The sequence below is a fragment of the Oncorhynchus nerka genome, unplaced genomic scaffold, assembly GCF_034236695.1.
Source record: "Oncorhynchus nerka isolate Pitt River unplaced genomic scaffold, Oner_Uvic_2.0 unplaced_scaffold_1260, whole genome shotgun sequence".
NCBI lineage: Eukaryota > Metazoa > Chordata > Actinopteri > Salmoniformes > Salmonidae > Oncorhynchus > Oncorhynchus nerka.
Window position 1 is genome coordinate 104,202 of NW_027040082.1, and position 16,747 is coordinate 120,948.

Below are 16,747 nucleotides of genomic sequence, written 5' to 3' on the forward strand. Positions count from 1 at the left end.
CATATACCCTCTCCTCTCCTCTATACTATTCTAACATATACCCTCTCCTCTATTCTATTCTAACATATACCCTCTCCTCTATTCTATTCTAACATATACCCTCTCCTCTATACTATTCTAACATATACCCTCTCCTCTATTCTATTCTAACATATACCCTCTCCTCTATTCTATTCTAACATATACCCTCTCCTCTATTCTATTCTAATATATACCCTCTCCTCTATCCTATTCTAACATATACCCTCTCCTCTATACTATTCTAACATATACCCTCTCCTCTATACTATTCTAACATATACCCTCTCCTCTATACTATTCTAACATATACCCTCTCCTCTATTCTATTCTAACATATACCCTCTCCTCTATACTATTCTAACATATACCCTCTCCTCTATTCTATTCTAACATATACCCTCTCCTCTATTCTATTCTAACATATACCCTCTCCTCTATACTATTCTATTCTAACATATACCCTCTCCTCTATTCTATTCTAACATATACCCTCTCCTCTATTCTATTCTAACATATACCCTCTCCTCTATTCTATTCTAACATGTACCCTCTCCTGTAGCTGGTCTGTACCGCTCGGTGCAGGCCCATCACAGCCAGGCTCGTAGAGAGGGCAGTGCCCTACAGCAGGACACTGGACCTCTGTATGACTTTAACCTCGACGAGGAGCTGGAGCTGGAGCTGGACGAGGAGACCATGGAGGCCATGTTCGGTCAGGACCTGGCCAGCGACACTGACATCCTGGGCATGTGGATCCCAGAGGTACTGGACTGGCCAACATGGGTGTGTGTGCAGGGTTTTGCTGCTTCCTTTTCCTCGCCTTGACTAATAAGGTCTTCATCCTGACTTTCCACGTCACTAAACGTCTCACTCTCAGTGGGGAGACTGACGTGGAAGTTTAGGATTTAGACTCTCACCAGCTAACTTTTACTCACACACTCATTCACTTGGATGCTGTAAAATGCTAACTGTCTGCTTAGAGAGGTTGATGCTTACTCACTATCACACACTCAAACACACACACACATACACACACATTCTCAAACTATATCTCTCTCTCTCACACACACATACACACACACACACGCACTCGCACTCACACACTCAAACTATCTCTCTCTCACTCACACACACACATACACACACACACATACACATGCTCAAACTCTCACTCACACACTCACACACACACACATTGCATCATTCTCTGCCACTGACTGCCCATGGCGGTGATTTCTGTCGTTAGCCTAACTAGCATGCCGTGGATGGGATGTCAATGGGGTTTGCTAGTAAATCAGGTGGAACGCTAACATGCTAATGGTGATTACAGTGGGTGGCATTGATCATCAAGTCTTGTTGCTTGTGGTTAATTCATGGCTAATCATCTTGTTGCTATGGTATCATGTTGTCTATACTGCTGTCATACTCACCTGTCTGTTAGTGGCATCATGCTATTGATGTCCTAGATATGAACTGACTTTGTGTTTACGTCTCCGTGTCCCCTCCCTGTCTCCATGTCCCCTCCCTCCCCTCCCTGTCTCCGTGTCCCCTCCCTGTCTCCGTGTCCCCTCCCTGTCTCGGTGTCCCCTCCCTGTCTCCGTGTCCCCTCCCTGTCTCCGTGTCCCCTCCCTGTCTCCGTGTCCCCTCCCTGTCTCCGTGTCCCCTCCCTGTCTCCGTGTCCCCTCCCTGTCTCCCGTGTCCCCTCCCTGTCTCCGTGTCCCCTCCCTGTCTCCGTGTCCCCTCCCTGTCTCCGTGTCCCCTCCCTCCCTGTCTCCGTGTCCCCTCCCTGTCTCCGTGTCCCCTCCCTGTCTCCGTGTCCCCTCCCTGTCTCCGTGTCCCCTCCCTCCCTGTCTCCGTGTCCCCTCCCTGTCTCCGTGTCCCTCCCTGTCTCCATGTCCCCTCCCTCTGTCTCCGTGTCCCCCCTGTCTCCATGTCCCCTCCCTCCTCCCTGTCCCGTGTCCCCTCCCTGTCTCCGTGTCCCCTCCCTGTCTCCGTGTCCCCCCTGTCTCCGTGTCCCTCCCTGTCTCCGTGTCCCCTCCTGTCTCCGTGTCCCCTCCCTCCCTGTCTCCGTGTCCCCTCCCTGTCTCCGTGTCCCTCCCTGTCTCCGTGTCCCCTCCCTGTCTCCGTGTCCCCTCCCTGTCTCCGTGTCCCCTCCCTGTCTCCGTGTCCCTCCCTGTCTCCGTGTCCCTCCCTGTCTCCGTGTCCCCTCCCTGTCTCGTGTCCCCTCCCTGTCTCCGTGTCCCTCCCTGTCTCCATGTCCCCTCCCTCCCCTCCCTGTCTCCGTGTCCCCTCCCTGTCTCCGTGTCCCCTCCCTGTCTCCGTGTCCCCTCCCTGTCTCCGTGTCCCCTCCCTGTCTCCGTGTCCCCTCCCTGTCTCCGTGTCCCCTCCCTGTCTCCATGTCCCTCCCTGTCTCCGTGTCCCTCCCTCCCTCCCTGTCTCCGTGTCCCCTCCCTGTCTCCGTGTCCCCTCCCTGTCTCCGTGTCCCCCCTCCCTGTCTCCGTGTCCCCTCCCTGTCTCCGTGTCCCCTCCCTGTCTCCGTGTCCCCTCCTGTCTCTATGTCCCCCTCCCTCCTGTCTCCGTGTCCCCCCTCCCTGTCTCCGTGTCCCCTCCCTGTCTCCGTGTCCCCTCCCTGTCTCCATGTCCCCTCCCTGTCTCCATGTCCCCTCCCTGTCTCCGTGTCCCCTCCTGTCTCCATGTCCCCTCCCTGTCTCCATGTCCCTCCCTCCCCTCCTGTCTCCATGTCCCCTCCCTGTCTCCATGTCCTCCCTGTCTCCGTGTCCCCTCCCTGTCTCCGTGTCCCTCCCTGTCTCCGTGTCCCCTCCCTGTCTCCATGTCCCCTCCCTGTCTCCATGTCCCCTCCCTCCCTCCCCTCCCTGTCTCTATGTCCACTCCCTGTCCCCTGGCAGCATGTGTGTGAGACAGAGGAACGAGACGAGGTGGTAGTGTGTGAGTTGTGTGAGGCTAGCGTTGCCAACTTCAACCAGCACATGAAGAAGAGCCACCCTGGCTGCGGGCGCAGCGCCAACCGACAGGGTTACCGGAGCAACGGCTCCTACGTAGACGGGTGGTTCGGAGGGGAGTGCGGCAGCGGGAACCCCTACTACCTCCTCTGTGGTAGCTGTCGGGACAGACACCTGGCGGTGAAGAGTAAAACCACAGTCCCCGTGACGGAGAGGTCAGTGGCGGACAGAAGGTGACACGCCACGTTTTAAAAAAAAATTACAGACTTGTGACTCTTGTGTTGTACAACTGAAACTTAAGATTCGATACACACAGTGACAAGATGCCGTTGTGATCACTAACACGTGTCGTGGTCCATGTTCAGGTATAAAGGACTGGCCCCGGACCTCTTGGGGAAGCAGGACAGTGTCTATGAAGGTACCGGTTCTGATGAAACATGATGATTCACTTGTTCCAGAGGTTCTTGTCCCTGATCATATGAATGACTGGTTCCACTGTAGCTTTATGGCTGATAGTATGACTGGTTCCACTGTAGCTTTATGGCTGATAGTATGACTGGTTCCACTGTAGCTTTATGGCTGATAGTATGACTGGTCCACTGTAGCTTTATGGCTGATAGTATGACGGTTCCACTGTAGCTTTATGGCTGATAGTATGACTGGTCCACTGTAGCTTTATGGCTGATAGTATGACTGGTCCACTGTAGCTTTATGGCTGATAGTATGACTGGTCCACTGTAGCTTTATGGCTGATAGTATGACTGGTCCACTGTAGCTTTATGGCTGATAGTATGACTGGTTCCACTGTAGCTTTATGGCTGATAGTATGACTGGTCCACTGTAGCTTTATGGCTGATAGTATGACTGGTTCCACTGTAGCTTTATGGCTGATAGTATGACTGGTCCACTGTAGCTTTATGGCTGATAGTATGACTGGTCCACTGTAGCTTTATGGCTGATAGTATGACTGGTTCCACTGTAGCTTTATGGCTGATAGTATGACTGGTCCACTGTAGCTTTATGGCTGATAGTATGACTGGTTCCACTGTAGCTTTATGGCTGATAGTATGACTGGTCCACTGTAGCTTTATGGCTGATAGTATGACTGGTCCACTGTAGCTTTATGGCTGATAGTATGACGGGTCCACTGTAGCTTTATGGCTGATAGTATGACTGGTTCCACTGTAGCTTTATGGCTGATAGTATGACTGGTCCACTGTAGCTTTATGGCTGATAGTATGACTGGTCCACTGTAGCTTTATGGCTGATAGTATGACTGGTTCCACTGTAGCTTTATGGCTGATAGTATGACTGGTCCACTGTAGCTTTATGGCTGATAGTATGACTGGTTCCACTGTAGCTTTATGGCTGATAGTATGACGGTTCCACTGTAGCTTTATGGCTGATAGTATGACTGGTCCACTGTAGCTTTATGGCTGATAGTATGACTGGTCCACTGTAGCTTTATGGCTGATAGTATGACTGATCCACTGTAGCTTTATGGCTGATAGTATGACTGGTCCACTGTAGCTTTATGGCTGATAGTATGACTGGTCCACTGTAGCTTTATGGCTGATAGTATGACTGGTCCACTGTAGCTTTATGGCTGATAGTATGACTGGTTCCACTGTAGCTTTATGGCTGATAGTATGACTGGTCCACTGTAGCTTTATGGCTGATAGTATGACTGGTTCCACTGTAGCTTTATGGCTGATAGTATGACTGGTCCACTGTAGCTTTATGGCTGATAGTATGACTGGTCCACTGTAGCTTTATGGCTGATAGTATGACTGGTTCCACTGTAGCTTTATGGCTGATAGTATGACTGGTTCCACTGTAGCTTTATGGCTGATAGTATGACTGGTTCCACTGTAGCTTTATGGCTGATAGTATGACTGGTTCCACTGTAGCTTTATGGCTGATAGTATGACTGGTTCCACTGTAGCTTTATGGCTGATAGTATGACTGGTTCCACTGTAGCTTTATGGCTGATAGTATGACTGGTTCTACTGTAGCTTTATGGCTGATAGTATGACTGGTTCCACTGTAGCTTTATGGCTGATAGTATGACTGGTCGACTGTAGCTTTATGGCTGATAGTATGACTGGTTCCACTGTAGCTTTATGGATGATAGTATGACTGGTTTCACTGTAGCTTTATGGCTGATAGTATGACTGGTCCACTGTAGCTTTATGGCTGATAGTATGACTGGTTCCACTGTAGCTTTATGGCTGATAGTATGACTGTTATCCTCTATAACCACGTGGCTGATAGTGTGACTGTTATCCTCTGTAACCATGTGGCTGATAGTGTGACTGTTATCCTCAATAACCACATGGCTGATAGTATGACTGTTATTCTCTATAACCACGCGGCTGATAGTATGACTGTTATTCTCTATAACCACGTGGCTGATAGTATGACTTATTCTCTATAACCACGCGGCTGATAGTATGACTGTTATTCTCTATAACCACGTGGCTGATAGTATGACTGTTATTCTCTATAACCACGTGGCTGATAGTATGACTGTTATTCTCTATAACCACGTGGCTGATAGTGTGACTGTTATTCTCTATAACCACATGGCTGATAGTATGACTGTTATTCTCTATAACCACATGGATGGCTGATAGTATGACTGTTATTCTCTATAACCACATGGATGATAGCATGACTGTTATTCTCTATAACCACGCGGCTGATAGTATGGCTGTTATTCTCTACAACCCTTACAGAGGAATGGGACATGCTGGATGTTGATGAGGATGAGAGGTTAACTGGGGACGAGGAGTTTGAGCTGCTGGCGGGACCGTTGGGTCTGAGCGAGCGCCGGGTCGTCCCAGAGGCCGTCCAGTTCCCCGACAGTGACCCCCTTGGAGCGTCCGTAGCCATGGTGACCGCCACCAACAGCATGGAGGAGACTCTGCTGCAGATAGGTGAGGGGCTGAGAAACACACACACACACACACAGAGATGTGTCTGGTCCTCTCTGTAATGTGGGTGAGATGTGTCCGGTCCTCTCTGTAATGTGGGTGAGATGTGTCCGGTCCTCTCTGTAATGTGGGTGAGATGTGTCTGGTCCTCTCTGTAATGTGGGTGAGATGTGTCTGGTCCTCTCTATAATGTGGGTGAGATGTGTCTGGTCTTCTCTGTAATGTGGGTGGTTCAGATGTGTCTGGTCCTCTCTGTAATGTGGGTGAGATGTGTCTGGTCCTCTCTGTAATGTGGGTGGGATGTGTCTGGTCCTCTCTGTAATGTGGGTGGTTCAGGTGTGTCTGGTCCTCTCTAATGTGGGTGGTTCAGCAGTGTCTGGTCCTCTCTGTAATGTGGGTGAGATGTGTCTGGTCCTCTCTGTAATGTGGGTGGGATGTGTCTGGTCCTCTCTGTAATGTGGGTGAGATGTGTCTGGTCCTCTCTGTAATGTGGGTGGTTCAGATGTGTCTGGTCCTCTCTGTAATGTGGGTGGTTCAGATGTGTCTGGTCCTCTCTGTAATGTGGGTGAGATGTGTCCGGTCCTCTCTGTAATGTGGGTGAGATGTGTCTGGTCCTCTCTGTAATGTGGGTGAGATGTGTCCGGTCCTCTCTGTAATGTGGGTGAGATGTGTCTGGTCCTCTCTGTAATGTGGGTGAGATGTGTCCGGTCCTCTCTGTAATGTGGGTGAGAGGTGTCTGGTCCTCTCTGTAATGTGGGTGGTTCAGATGTGTCCGGTCCTCTCTGTAATGTGGGTGGTTCAGATGTGTCCGGTCCTCTCTGTAATGTGGGTGGTTCAGATGTGTCTGGTCCTCTCTGTAATGTGGGTGAGATGTGTCCGGTCCTCTCTGTAATGTGGGTGGTTCAGATGTGTCCGGTCCTCTCTGTAATGTGGGTGGTTCAGATGTGTCTGGTCCTCTCTGTAATGTGGGTGAGATGTGTCCAGTCCTCTCTGTAATGTGGGTGAGATGTGTCTGGTCCTCTCTGTAATGTGGGTGGTTCAGATGTGTCTGGTCCTCTCTGTAATGTGGGTGAGATGTGTCTGGTCCTCTCTGTAATGTGGGTGAGATGTGTCTGGTCCTCTCTGTAATGTGGGTGAGATGTGTCCGGTCCTCTCTGTAATGTGGGTGAGATGTGTCTGGTCCTCTCTGTAATGTGGGTGAGATGTGTCTGGTCCTCTCTGTAATGTGGGTGGTTCAGATGTGTCTGGTCCTCTCTGTAATGTGGGTGAGATGTGTCTGGTCCTCTCTGTAATGTGGGTGAGATGTGTCTGGTCCTCTCTGTAATGTGGGTGGGATGTGTCTGGTCCTCTCTGTAATGTGGGTGAGATGTGTCTGGTCCTCTCTGTAATGTGGGTGGTTCAGATGTGTCTGGTCCTCTCTGTAATGTGGGTGGTTCAGATGTGTCTGGTCCTCTCTGTAATGTGGGTGAGATGTGTCCGGTCCTCTCTGTAATGTGGGTGAGATGTGTCTGGTCCTCTCTGTAATGTGGGTGGTTCAGATGTGTCTGGTCCTCTCTGTAATGTGGGTGGTTCAGATGTGTCTGGTCCTCTCTGTAATGTGGGTGAGATGTGTCTGGTCGTCTCTGTAATGTGGGTGAGATGTGTCTGGTCCTCTCTGTAATGTGGGTGAGATGTGTCTGATCCTCTCTGTAATGTGGGTGGTTCAGATGTGTCTGGTCTTCTCTGTAATGTGGGTGAGATGTGTCTGGTCCTCTCTGTAATGTGGGTGAGATGTGTCTGGTCCTCTCTGTAATGTGGGTGAGATGTGTCTGGTCCTCTCTGTAATGTGGGTGAGATGTGTCTGGTCCTCTCTGTAATGTGGGTGGTTCAGATGTGTCTGGTCCTCTCTGTAATGTGGGTGGTTCAGATGTGTCTGGTCTTCTCTGTAATGTGGGTGAGATGTGTCTGGTCCTCTCTGTAATGTGGGTGAGATGTGTCTGGTCCTCTCTGTAATGTGGGTGAGATGTGTCCGGGCCTCTCTGTAATGTGGTTCAGATGTGTCCAGTCCTCTCTGTAATGTGGGTGAGATGTGTCCGGTCCTCTCTGTAATGTGGGTGGTTCAGATGTGTCCAGTCCTCTCTGTAATGTGGGTGAGATGTGTCCAGTCCTCTCTGTAATGTGGGTGAGATGTGTCCGGTCCTCTCTGTAATGTGGGTGAGATGTGTCTGGTCCTCTCTGTAATGTGGGTGAGATGTGTCTGGTCCTCTCTGTAATGTGGGTGAGATGTGTCCGGTCCTCTCTGTAATGTGGGTGAGATGTGTCTGGTCCTCTCTGTAATGTGGGTGAGATGTGTCCAGTCCTCTCTGTAACGTGGGTGAGATGTGTCTGGTCCTCTCTGTAATGTGGGTGAGATGTGTCTGGTCCTCTCTGTAATGTGGGTGAGATGTGTCTGGTCCTCTCTGTAATGTGGGTGGTTTTGATGTGTCTGGTCCTCTCTATAATGTGGGTGGTTCAGATGTGTCTGGTCCTCTCTGTAATGTGGGTGAGATGTGTCTGGTCCTCTCTGTAACGTGGGTGAGATGTGTCTGGTCCTCTCTGTAATGTGGGTGAGATGTGTCCGGTCCTCTCTGTAACGTGGGTGAGATGTGTCTGGTCCTCTCTGTAATGTGGGTGAGATGTGTCTGGTCCTCTCTGTAATGTGGGTGAGATGTGTCTGGTCCTCTCTGTAATGTGGGTGAGATGTGTCCGGTCCTCTCTGTAACGTGGGTGAGATGTGTCTGGTCCTCTCTGTAACGTGGGTGAGATGTGTCCGGTCCTCTCTGTAATGTGGGTGAGATGTGTCTGGTCCTCTCTGTAATGTGGGTGAGATGTGTCCGGTCCTCTCTGTAACGTGGGTGAGATGTGTCCGGTCCTCTCTGTAATGTGGGTGAGATGTGTCTGGTCCTCTCTGTAATGTGGGTGAGATGTGTCCGGTCCTCTCTGTAACGTGGGTGAGATGTGTCCGGTCCTCTCTGTAATGTGGTTCAGATGTGTCCAGTCCTCTCTGTAATGTGGGTGAGATGTGTCCGGTCCTCTCTGTAATGTGGGTGGTTCAGATGTGTCCAGTCCTCTCTGTAATGTGGGTGGTTCAGATGTGTCCAGTCCTCTCTGTAATGTGGGTGAGATGTGTCCAGTCCTCTCTGTAATGTGGGTGAGATGTGTCTGGTCCTCTCTGTAATGTGGGTGAGATGTGTCTGGTCCTCTCTGTAATGTGGGTGAGATGTGTCTGGTCCTCTCTGTAATGTGGGTGAGATGTGTCTGGTCCTCTCTGTAATGTGGGTGAGATGTGTCCGGTCCTCTCTGTAACGTGGGTGAGATGTGTCTGGTCCTCTCTGTAACGTGGGTGAGATGTGTCCGGTCCTCTCTGTAATGTGGGTGAGATGTGTCTGGTCCTCTCTGTAATGTGGGTGAGATGTGTCCGGTCCTCTCTGTAACGTGGGTGAGATGTGTCCGGTCCTCTCTGTAATGTGGGTGAGATGTGTCTGGTCCTCTCTGTAATGTGGGTGAGATGTGTCCGGTCCTCTCTGTAACGTGGGTGAGATGTGTCCGGTCCTCTCTGTAACGTGGGTGAGATGTGTCTGGTCCTCTCTGTAATGTGGGTGGTTCAGATGTGTCTGGTCCTCTGTAATGTGGGTGAGATGTGTCTGGTCCTCTCTGTAATGTGGGTGAGATGTGTCTGGTCCTCTGTAATGTGGGTGAGATGTGTCTGGTCCTCTCTGTAATGTGGGTGGTTCAGATGTGTCCGGTCCTCTCTGTAACGTGGGTGAGATGTGTCCGGTCCTCTCTGTAATGTGGGTGAGATGTGTCTGGTCCTCTCTGTAACGTGGGTGAGATGTGTCCGGTCCTCTCTGTAATGTGGGTGAGATGTGTCTGGTCCTCTCTGTAATGTGGGTGAGATGTGTCTGGTCCTCTCTGTAATGTGGGTGGTTGAGATGTGTCCGGTCCTCTCTGTAACGTGGGTGGTTGAGATGTGTCCGGTCCTCTCTGTAATGTGGGTGAGATGTGTCCGGTCCTCTCTGTAATGTGGGTGGTTCAGATGTGTCCGGTCCTCTCTGTAACGTGGGTGAGATGTGTCCGGTCCTCTCTGTAACGTGGGTGAGATGTGTCCGGTCCTCTCTGTAACGTGGGTGAGATGTGTCTGGTCCTCTCTGTAATGTGGGTGGTTCAGATGTGTCTGGTCCTCTGTAATGTGGGTGAGATGTGTCTGGTCCTCTCTGTAATGTGGGTGAGATGTGTCTGGTCCTCTGTAATGTGGGTGAGATGTGTCTGGTCCTCTCTGTAATGTGGGTGGTTCAGATGTGTCCGGTCCTCTCTGTAACGTGGGTGAGATGTGTCCGGTCCTCTCTGTAACGTGGGTGAGATGTGTCTGGTCCTCTCTGTAATGTGGGTGGTTCAGATGTGTCTGGTCCTCTGTAATGTGGGTGAGATGTGTCTGGTCCTCTCTGTAATGTGGGTGAGATGTGTCTGGTCCTCTGTAATGTGGGTGAGATGTGTCTGGTCCTCTCTGTAATGTGGGTGGTTCAGATGTGTCGGTCCTCTCTGTAACGTGGGTGAGATGTGTCCGGTCCTCTCTGTAATGTGGGTGAGATGTGTCTGGTCCTCTCTGTAACGTGGGTGAGATGTGTCCGGTCCTCTCTGTAATGTGGGTGAGATGTGTCTGGTCCTCTCTGTAATGTGGGTGAGATGTGTCTGGTCCTCTCTGTAATGTGGGTGGTTGAGATGTGTCCGGTCCTCTCTGTAACGTGGGTGGTTGAGATGTGTCCGGTCCTCTCTGTAATGTGGGTGAGATGTGTCCGGTCCTCTCTGTAATGTGGGTGGTTCAGATGTGTCCGGTCCTCTCTGTAATGTGGGTGGTTCAGATGTGTCCGGTCCTCTCTGTAATGTGGGTGGTTCAGATGTGTCTGGACCTCTCTGTAATGTGGGTGAGATTTGTCTGGTCCTCTCTGTAATGTGGGTGAGATGTGTCTGGTCCTCTCTGTAATGTGGGTGGTTCAGATGTGTCTGGTCCTCTCTGTAATGTGGGTGAGATGTGTCCGGTCCTCTCTGTAATGTGGGTGAGATGTGTCTGGTCCTCTCTCTAATGTGGGTGGTTTAGATGTGTCTGGTCTCTCTATAATGTGGGTGAGATGTGTCCGGTCCTCTCTATAATGTGGGTGAGATGTGTTTGGTCCTCTCTCTAATGTGGGTGGTTCAGGTGTGTCTGGTCCTCTTTAATGTGGGTGGTTCAGCAGTGTCTGGTCCTCTCTGTAATGTGGGTGGTTCAGATGTGTCTGGTCCTCTCTGTAATGTGGGTGAGATGTGTCCGGTCCTCTCTGTAATGTGGGTGAGATGTGTCTGGTCCTCTCTGTAATGTGGGTGAGATGTGTCTGGTCCTCTCTGTAATGTGGGTGAGATGTGTCTGGTCCTCTCTGTAATGTGGGTGAGATGTGTCTGGTCCTCTCTGTAATGTGGGTGAGGTGTGTCGGGTCCTCTCTGTAATGTGGGTGAGATGTAATGTGGGTGAGATGTGTCTGGTCCTCTCTGTAATGTGGGTGGTTCAGATGTGTCTGGTCCTCTCTGTAATGTGGGTGAGATGTGTCTGGTCCTCTCTGTAATGTGGGTGAGATGTGTCTGGTCCTCTCTGTAATGTGGGTGAGATGTGTCTGGTCCTCTCTGTAATGTGGGTGAGATGTGTCTGGTCCTCTCTGTAATGTGGGTGAGATGTGTCCAGTCCTCTCTGTAATGTGGTTCAGATGTGTCCAGTCCTCTCTGTAATGTGGGTGAGATGTGTCCGGTCCTCTCTGTAATGTGGGTGGTTCAGATGTGTCCAGTCCTCTCTGTAACGTGGGTGAGATGTGTCTGGTCCTCTCTGTAATGTGGGTGAGATGTGTCTGGTCCTCTCTGTAATGTGGGTGAGATGTGTCTGGTCCTCTCTGTAATGTGGGTGAGATGTGTCCGGTCCTCTCTGTAACGTGGGTGAGATGTGTCTGGTCCTCTCTGTAACGTGGGTGAGATGTGTCCGGTCCTCTCTGTAACGTGGGTGAGATGTGTCCGGTCCTCTCTGTAATGTGGGTGAGATGTGTCCGGTCCTCTCTGTAACGTGGGTGAGATGTGTCCGGTCCTCTCTGTAATGTGGGTGAGATGTGTCTGGTCCTCTCTGTAATGTGGGTGAGATGTGTCCGGTCCTCTCTGTAACGTGGGTGAGATGTGTCCAGTCCTCTCTGTAATGTGGTTCAGATGTGTCCAGTCCTCTCTGTAATGTGGGTGAGATGTGTCCGGTCCTCTCTGTAATGTGGGTGGTTCAGATGTGTCCAGTCCTCTCTGTAATGTGTCCAGTCCTCTCTGTAATGTGGGTGAGATGTGTCCAGTCCTCTCTGTAATGTGGGTGAGATGTGTCCGGTCCTCTCTGTAATGTGGGTGAGATGTGTCTGGTCCTCTCTGTAATGTGGGTGAGATGTGTCTGGTCCTCTCTGTAATGTGGGTGAGATGTGTCTGGTCCTCTCTGTAATGTGGGTGGGATGTGTCTGGTCCTCTCTGTAATGTGGGTGAGATGTGTCCGGTCCTCTCTGTAACGTGGGTGATGTGTCTGGTCTCTCTGTAACGTGGGTGAGATGTGTCCGGTCCTCTCTGTAATGTGGGTGAGATGTGTCTGGACCTCTCTGTAATGTGGGTGAGATGTGTCCGGTCCTCTCTGTAACGTGGGTGAGATGTGTCCGGTCCTCTCTGTAATGTGGGTGAGATGTGTCTGGTCCTCTCTGTAATGTGGGTGAGATGTGTCCGGTCCTCTCTGTAATGTGGGTGAGATGTGTCTGGTCCTCTCTGTAATGTGGGTGAGATGTGTCCGGTCCTCTCTGTAACGTGGGTGAGATGTGTCCGGTCCTCTCTGTAACGTGGGTGAGATGTGTCTGGTCCTCTCTGTAACGTGGGTGAGATGTGTCCGGTCCTCTCTGTAATGTGGGTGAGATGTGTCTGGTCCTCTCTGTAATGTGGGTGGTTCAGATGTGTCTGGTCCTCTCTGTAATGTGGGTGAGATGTGTCTGGTCCTCTCTGTAATGTGGGTGAGATGTGTCTGGTCCTCTCTGTAATGTGGGTGAGATGTGTCTGGTCCTCTCTGTAATGTGGGTGGTTGAGATGTGTCCGGTCCTCTCTGTAACGTGGGTGAGATGTGTCTGGTCCTCTCTGTAATGTGGGTGGTTCAGATGTGTCCGGTCCTCTCTGTAATGTGGGTGGTTCAGATGTGTCTGGTCCTCTCTGTAATGTGGGTGAGATGTGTCCGGTCCTCTCTGTAATGTGGGTGGTTCAGATGTGTCCGGTCCTCTCTGTAATGTGGGTGGTTCAGATGTGTCTGGTCCTCTCTGTAATGTGGGTGAGATGTGTCCGGTCCTCTCTGTAATGTGGGTGAGATGTGTCTGGTCCTCTCTGTAATGTGGGTGAGATGTGTCTGGTCCTCTCTGTAATGTGGGTGGTTCAGATGTGTCTGGTCCTCTCTGTAATGTGGGTGAGATGTCTCCAGTCCTCTCTGTAATGTTGGTGAGATGTGTCTGGTCCTCTCTGTAATGTGGGTGGTTGAGATGTGTCCGGTCCTCTCTGTAACGTGGGTGGTTGAGATGTGTCCGGTCCTCTCTGTAATGTGGGTGAGATGTGTCTGGTCCTCTCTGTAATGTGGGTGGTTCAGATGTGTCCGGTCCTCTCTGTAATGTGGGTGGTTCAGATGTGTCTGGTCCTCTCTGTAATGTGGGTGAGATGTGTCTGGTCCTCTCTGTAATGTGGGTGGGATGTGTCTGGTCCTCTCTGTAATGTGGGTGAGATGTGTCTGGTCCTCTCTGTAATGTGGGTGAGATGTGTCTGGTCCTCTCTGTAATGTGGGTGAGATGTGTCCGGTCCTCTCTGTAATGTGGGTGAGATGTGTCTAGTCCTCTCTGTAATGTGGGTGAGATGTGTCCGGTCCTCTCTGTAATGTGGGTGGTTCAGTGATCACCTGTTATGTCCATTTCGTGGGGTTGTAATTCTACATTCTGCGTCAGCTTCAACAAGTGTCTGCGTGTGTTTCCCAGGCTGCCAGGGCGCGGTGGAGAACAGCTCCTCGGGCAGGGTGACTCTGGGGGAGCAGGCTGCAGCGCTGGAGAACCCCCACGACAGGGTCATGGCTCTGAGGAGAGTGACCTCTGCAGCGCAGGTCCTACTGGCCAGGACCATGGTGATGAGAGCCCTGTCTCTACTCTCTGTCAGGTGGGTCTGTCTGTAGACTAGGTGTAGACTAGGTGTAGACTAGGTGTAGGACTGTCTGTAGACTAGGTATAGACTAGGTGTAGATGAAGTGTAGACGAGGTGTAGACTAGGTGTAGACCTGTGTGTAGACTAGGTGTAGACTAGGTGTAGGACTGGTGGTAGGACTGTGTGTAGACTATGTGTAGGACTGTGTAGACTGTGTGTAGACTATGTGTAGGACTGTGTAGACTAGGTGTAGGACTGTGTTTAGACTAGGTGTAGGACTGTGTGTAGACTAGGTGTAGGACTGTGTGTAGACTAGGTGTAGACTGTTTAGACTAGGTGTAGGACTGTGTTTAGACTAGGTGTAGACTGTGTTTAGACTAGGTGTAGACTGTGTGTAGACTAGGTGTAGGACTGTGTGTAGACTCTGTGTAGGACTGTGTAGACTGTGTTTAGACTAGGTGTAGGACTGGTTGTAGGCTAGGTGTAGACTAGTGATAGGACTGTGTGTAGACTATGTGTAGGACTATGTGTAGACTAGGTGTAGGACTGTGTAGACTAGGTGTAGACTAGGTGTAGGACTGTGTGTAGACTAGGTGTAGGACTGTGTGTAGACCAGGTGTAGGACTATGTGTAGGACTGTGTTTGGACTAGGTGTAGGACTGTGTGTAGACTAGGTGTAGGACTGTGTTTACACTAGGTGTAGGACTGGTTGTAGGCTAGGTGTAGACTAGGTGTAGGACTGTGTGTAGACTAGGTGTAGGACTGTGTGTAGACCAGGTGTAGGACTATGTGTAGGACTGTGTTTAGACTAGGTGTAGGACTATGTGTAGACTAGGTGTAGAACTGTGTTTACACTAGGTGTAGGACTGTGTTTAGACTAGGTGTAGGACTATGTGTAGACTAGGTGTAGGACTGTAGACTAGGTGTAGGACTGTGTGTAGACTAGGTGTAGGACTGTGTTTAGACTAGGTGTAGGACTGTGTGTAGACTAGGTGTAGGACTGTGTGTAGACTAGGTGTAGGACTGTGTGTAGACTAGGTGTAGGACTGTGTGTAGGACTGGATAATGTGTTGGTCTCTGTCTCTCTCTCTGTCTCTCTCTGTTCTCTCTTTGTCTCTGGCTGTCTCTCTCTGTCTCCCTGGTGTCTTTCCGTCTGTCTCTCTCTGTCTCGTTGGTGTCTCTCTCTCTCTGTCTCTGTCTCTCTCTGTCTCTGGTGTCTTTCTCTGTCTCCCTGGTGTCTCTCTCTCTGTCTCTGGCTGTCTCTCTGTCTCCCTGGTGTCTTTCCGTCTGTCTCTCTTCTCAGTGTCTCTCAGTCTCGATCTCCATTCATCTCATGTTCCACTGTGTTTAGTTGGTGTCAGTGTATAAGGGTGAACTGCATTGCAACTACTGTATGTTTATGAGTATGGCCTTCTCTCCCTCCCCCTTCTCTCTCTCCCTCCCCCTTTTTCTCTCTCCCCCTCTCTCTCTCTCTCTCTCCCCACCTCTCTCTACCTCTCTCTCCCTCTCCTCCCCTCTCTCTCTCCCCTCCTCTCTCTCCCCTCCCCTCCTCTCTCTCCCTCCCCTCTCTCTCCCCTTGCTCTCTCTCCCTCCCTCCCCTCTCTCTCCCTCCCCCCCTTTCCCCCCTCTCTCCCTCCCCTCCTCTCTCTCTCTCTCTCCTTCTCTCTCCCCTCGTCTCTCTCCCTCCCTCTCTCCCTCCCTCCTCTCTCTCCCTCCCCTCCTCTCTCTCCCCCTTTTCTCTCTCTCTCTCCTCCTCTCCCTCCCTCCCCTCTCTCTCCCCTTTCCCTCTCTCTCTCTCTCCCCTTTCCTCTCTCTCAGTGGTTCTAGCTGTAGCCTGGCAGCAGGGTTGGAGTCTCTGGGTCTGACAGACATCAGGACCCTGGTCAGACTGATGTGTCTGGCTGCAGCAGGGCGAGCCGGCCTCTCCACCAGCCCCACATCTGGATCAGGGGCCTCAGAGCGGCCCCGCGGGGCCACCAAGGCCAGCAAACCTATCTCCTGTCTGGCCTATCTCAGTACGGCTGTGGGTTGTCTGGCCTCCAACAGCCCCAACGCTGCCAAGCTGCTGGTCCAGCTCTGCACACAGGTAACAACAGATACACAACTCAGACTCACACAAAGATAATAGACTGGAAGAGAAACAGGAAGTGACCAGTTCTCTACTGCACTCAACGACTTTCAAAAAGACAGGAAGTTCAACCTTAGTTCAGCACCACACTTATGCAATACTTATCTTGACCTATACATATTTCCCAGAGTGCCTTAGCTTTCGAGTGAATTGTCGTTACCAACCATGACTATTTGTTATTGACAGAGACAGAGATCGTTGCAGTCATAGTTTTTTGTTGTCCTGTGGGTTTCACCGAGCCCGATCATTAAAATAAAAATGTTCAACACAGGTATTGAACGAGGCCTTAATTTGAGGGCCTAGTTTGACACCAATACAGTATAGTATCCTGAATGAAACTCATGGTTTTCAGGTCTGCAAATCACATTATGATGGTTGGCAAAGTGCTGTGTAATTCCTATTGGAATCCAGCCTCAGTGAAGATATCCAACAATTTGACTTGTTTATTCTCCGTAACCTACAGTCAGACTGACTGCTGGGTCGGGAAGACTAAG

At 50.8% G+C, this 16,747-nt stretch overlaps 1 protein-coding gene across 1 annotated transcript in view; it reads left to right on the forward strand.

Annotated features, from left to right (window-relative positions):
• Positions 1–547: 547 nt before the first annotated feature.
• Positions 548–16,747, forward strand: part of LOC115122699 (probable E3 ubiquitin-protein ligase HERC1) — a 37,570-nt gene continuing 21,370 nt past the window's right edge. The window contains exons 1-6 of the mRNA XM_065015830.1: positions 548–801; positions 2,925–3,211; positions 3,344–3,396; positions 5,717–5,917; positions 13,966–14,140; positions 15,944–16,211. Of these exons, the coding sequence (XP_064871902.1) occupies positions 715–801; positions 2,925–3,211; positions 3,344–3,396; positions 5,717–5,917; positions 13,966–14,140; positions 15,944–16,211 (1,071 nt within the window). The 5' untranslated portion in view covers positions 548–714. The remainder of the gene's footprint in view (positions 802–2,924; positions 3,212–3,343; positions 3,397–5,716; positions 5,918–13,965; positions 14,141–15,943; positions 16,212–16,747) is intronic.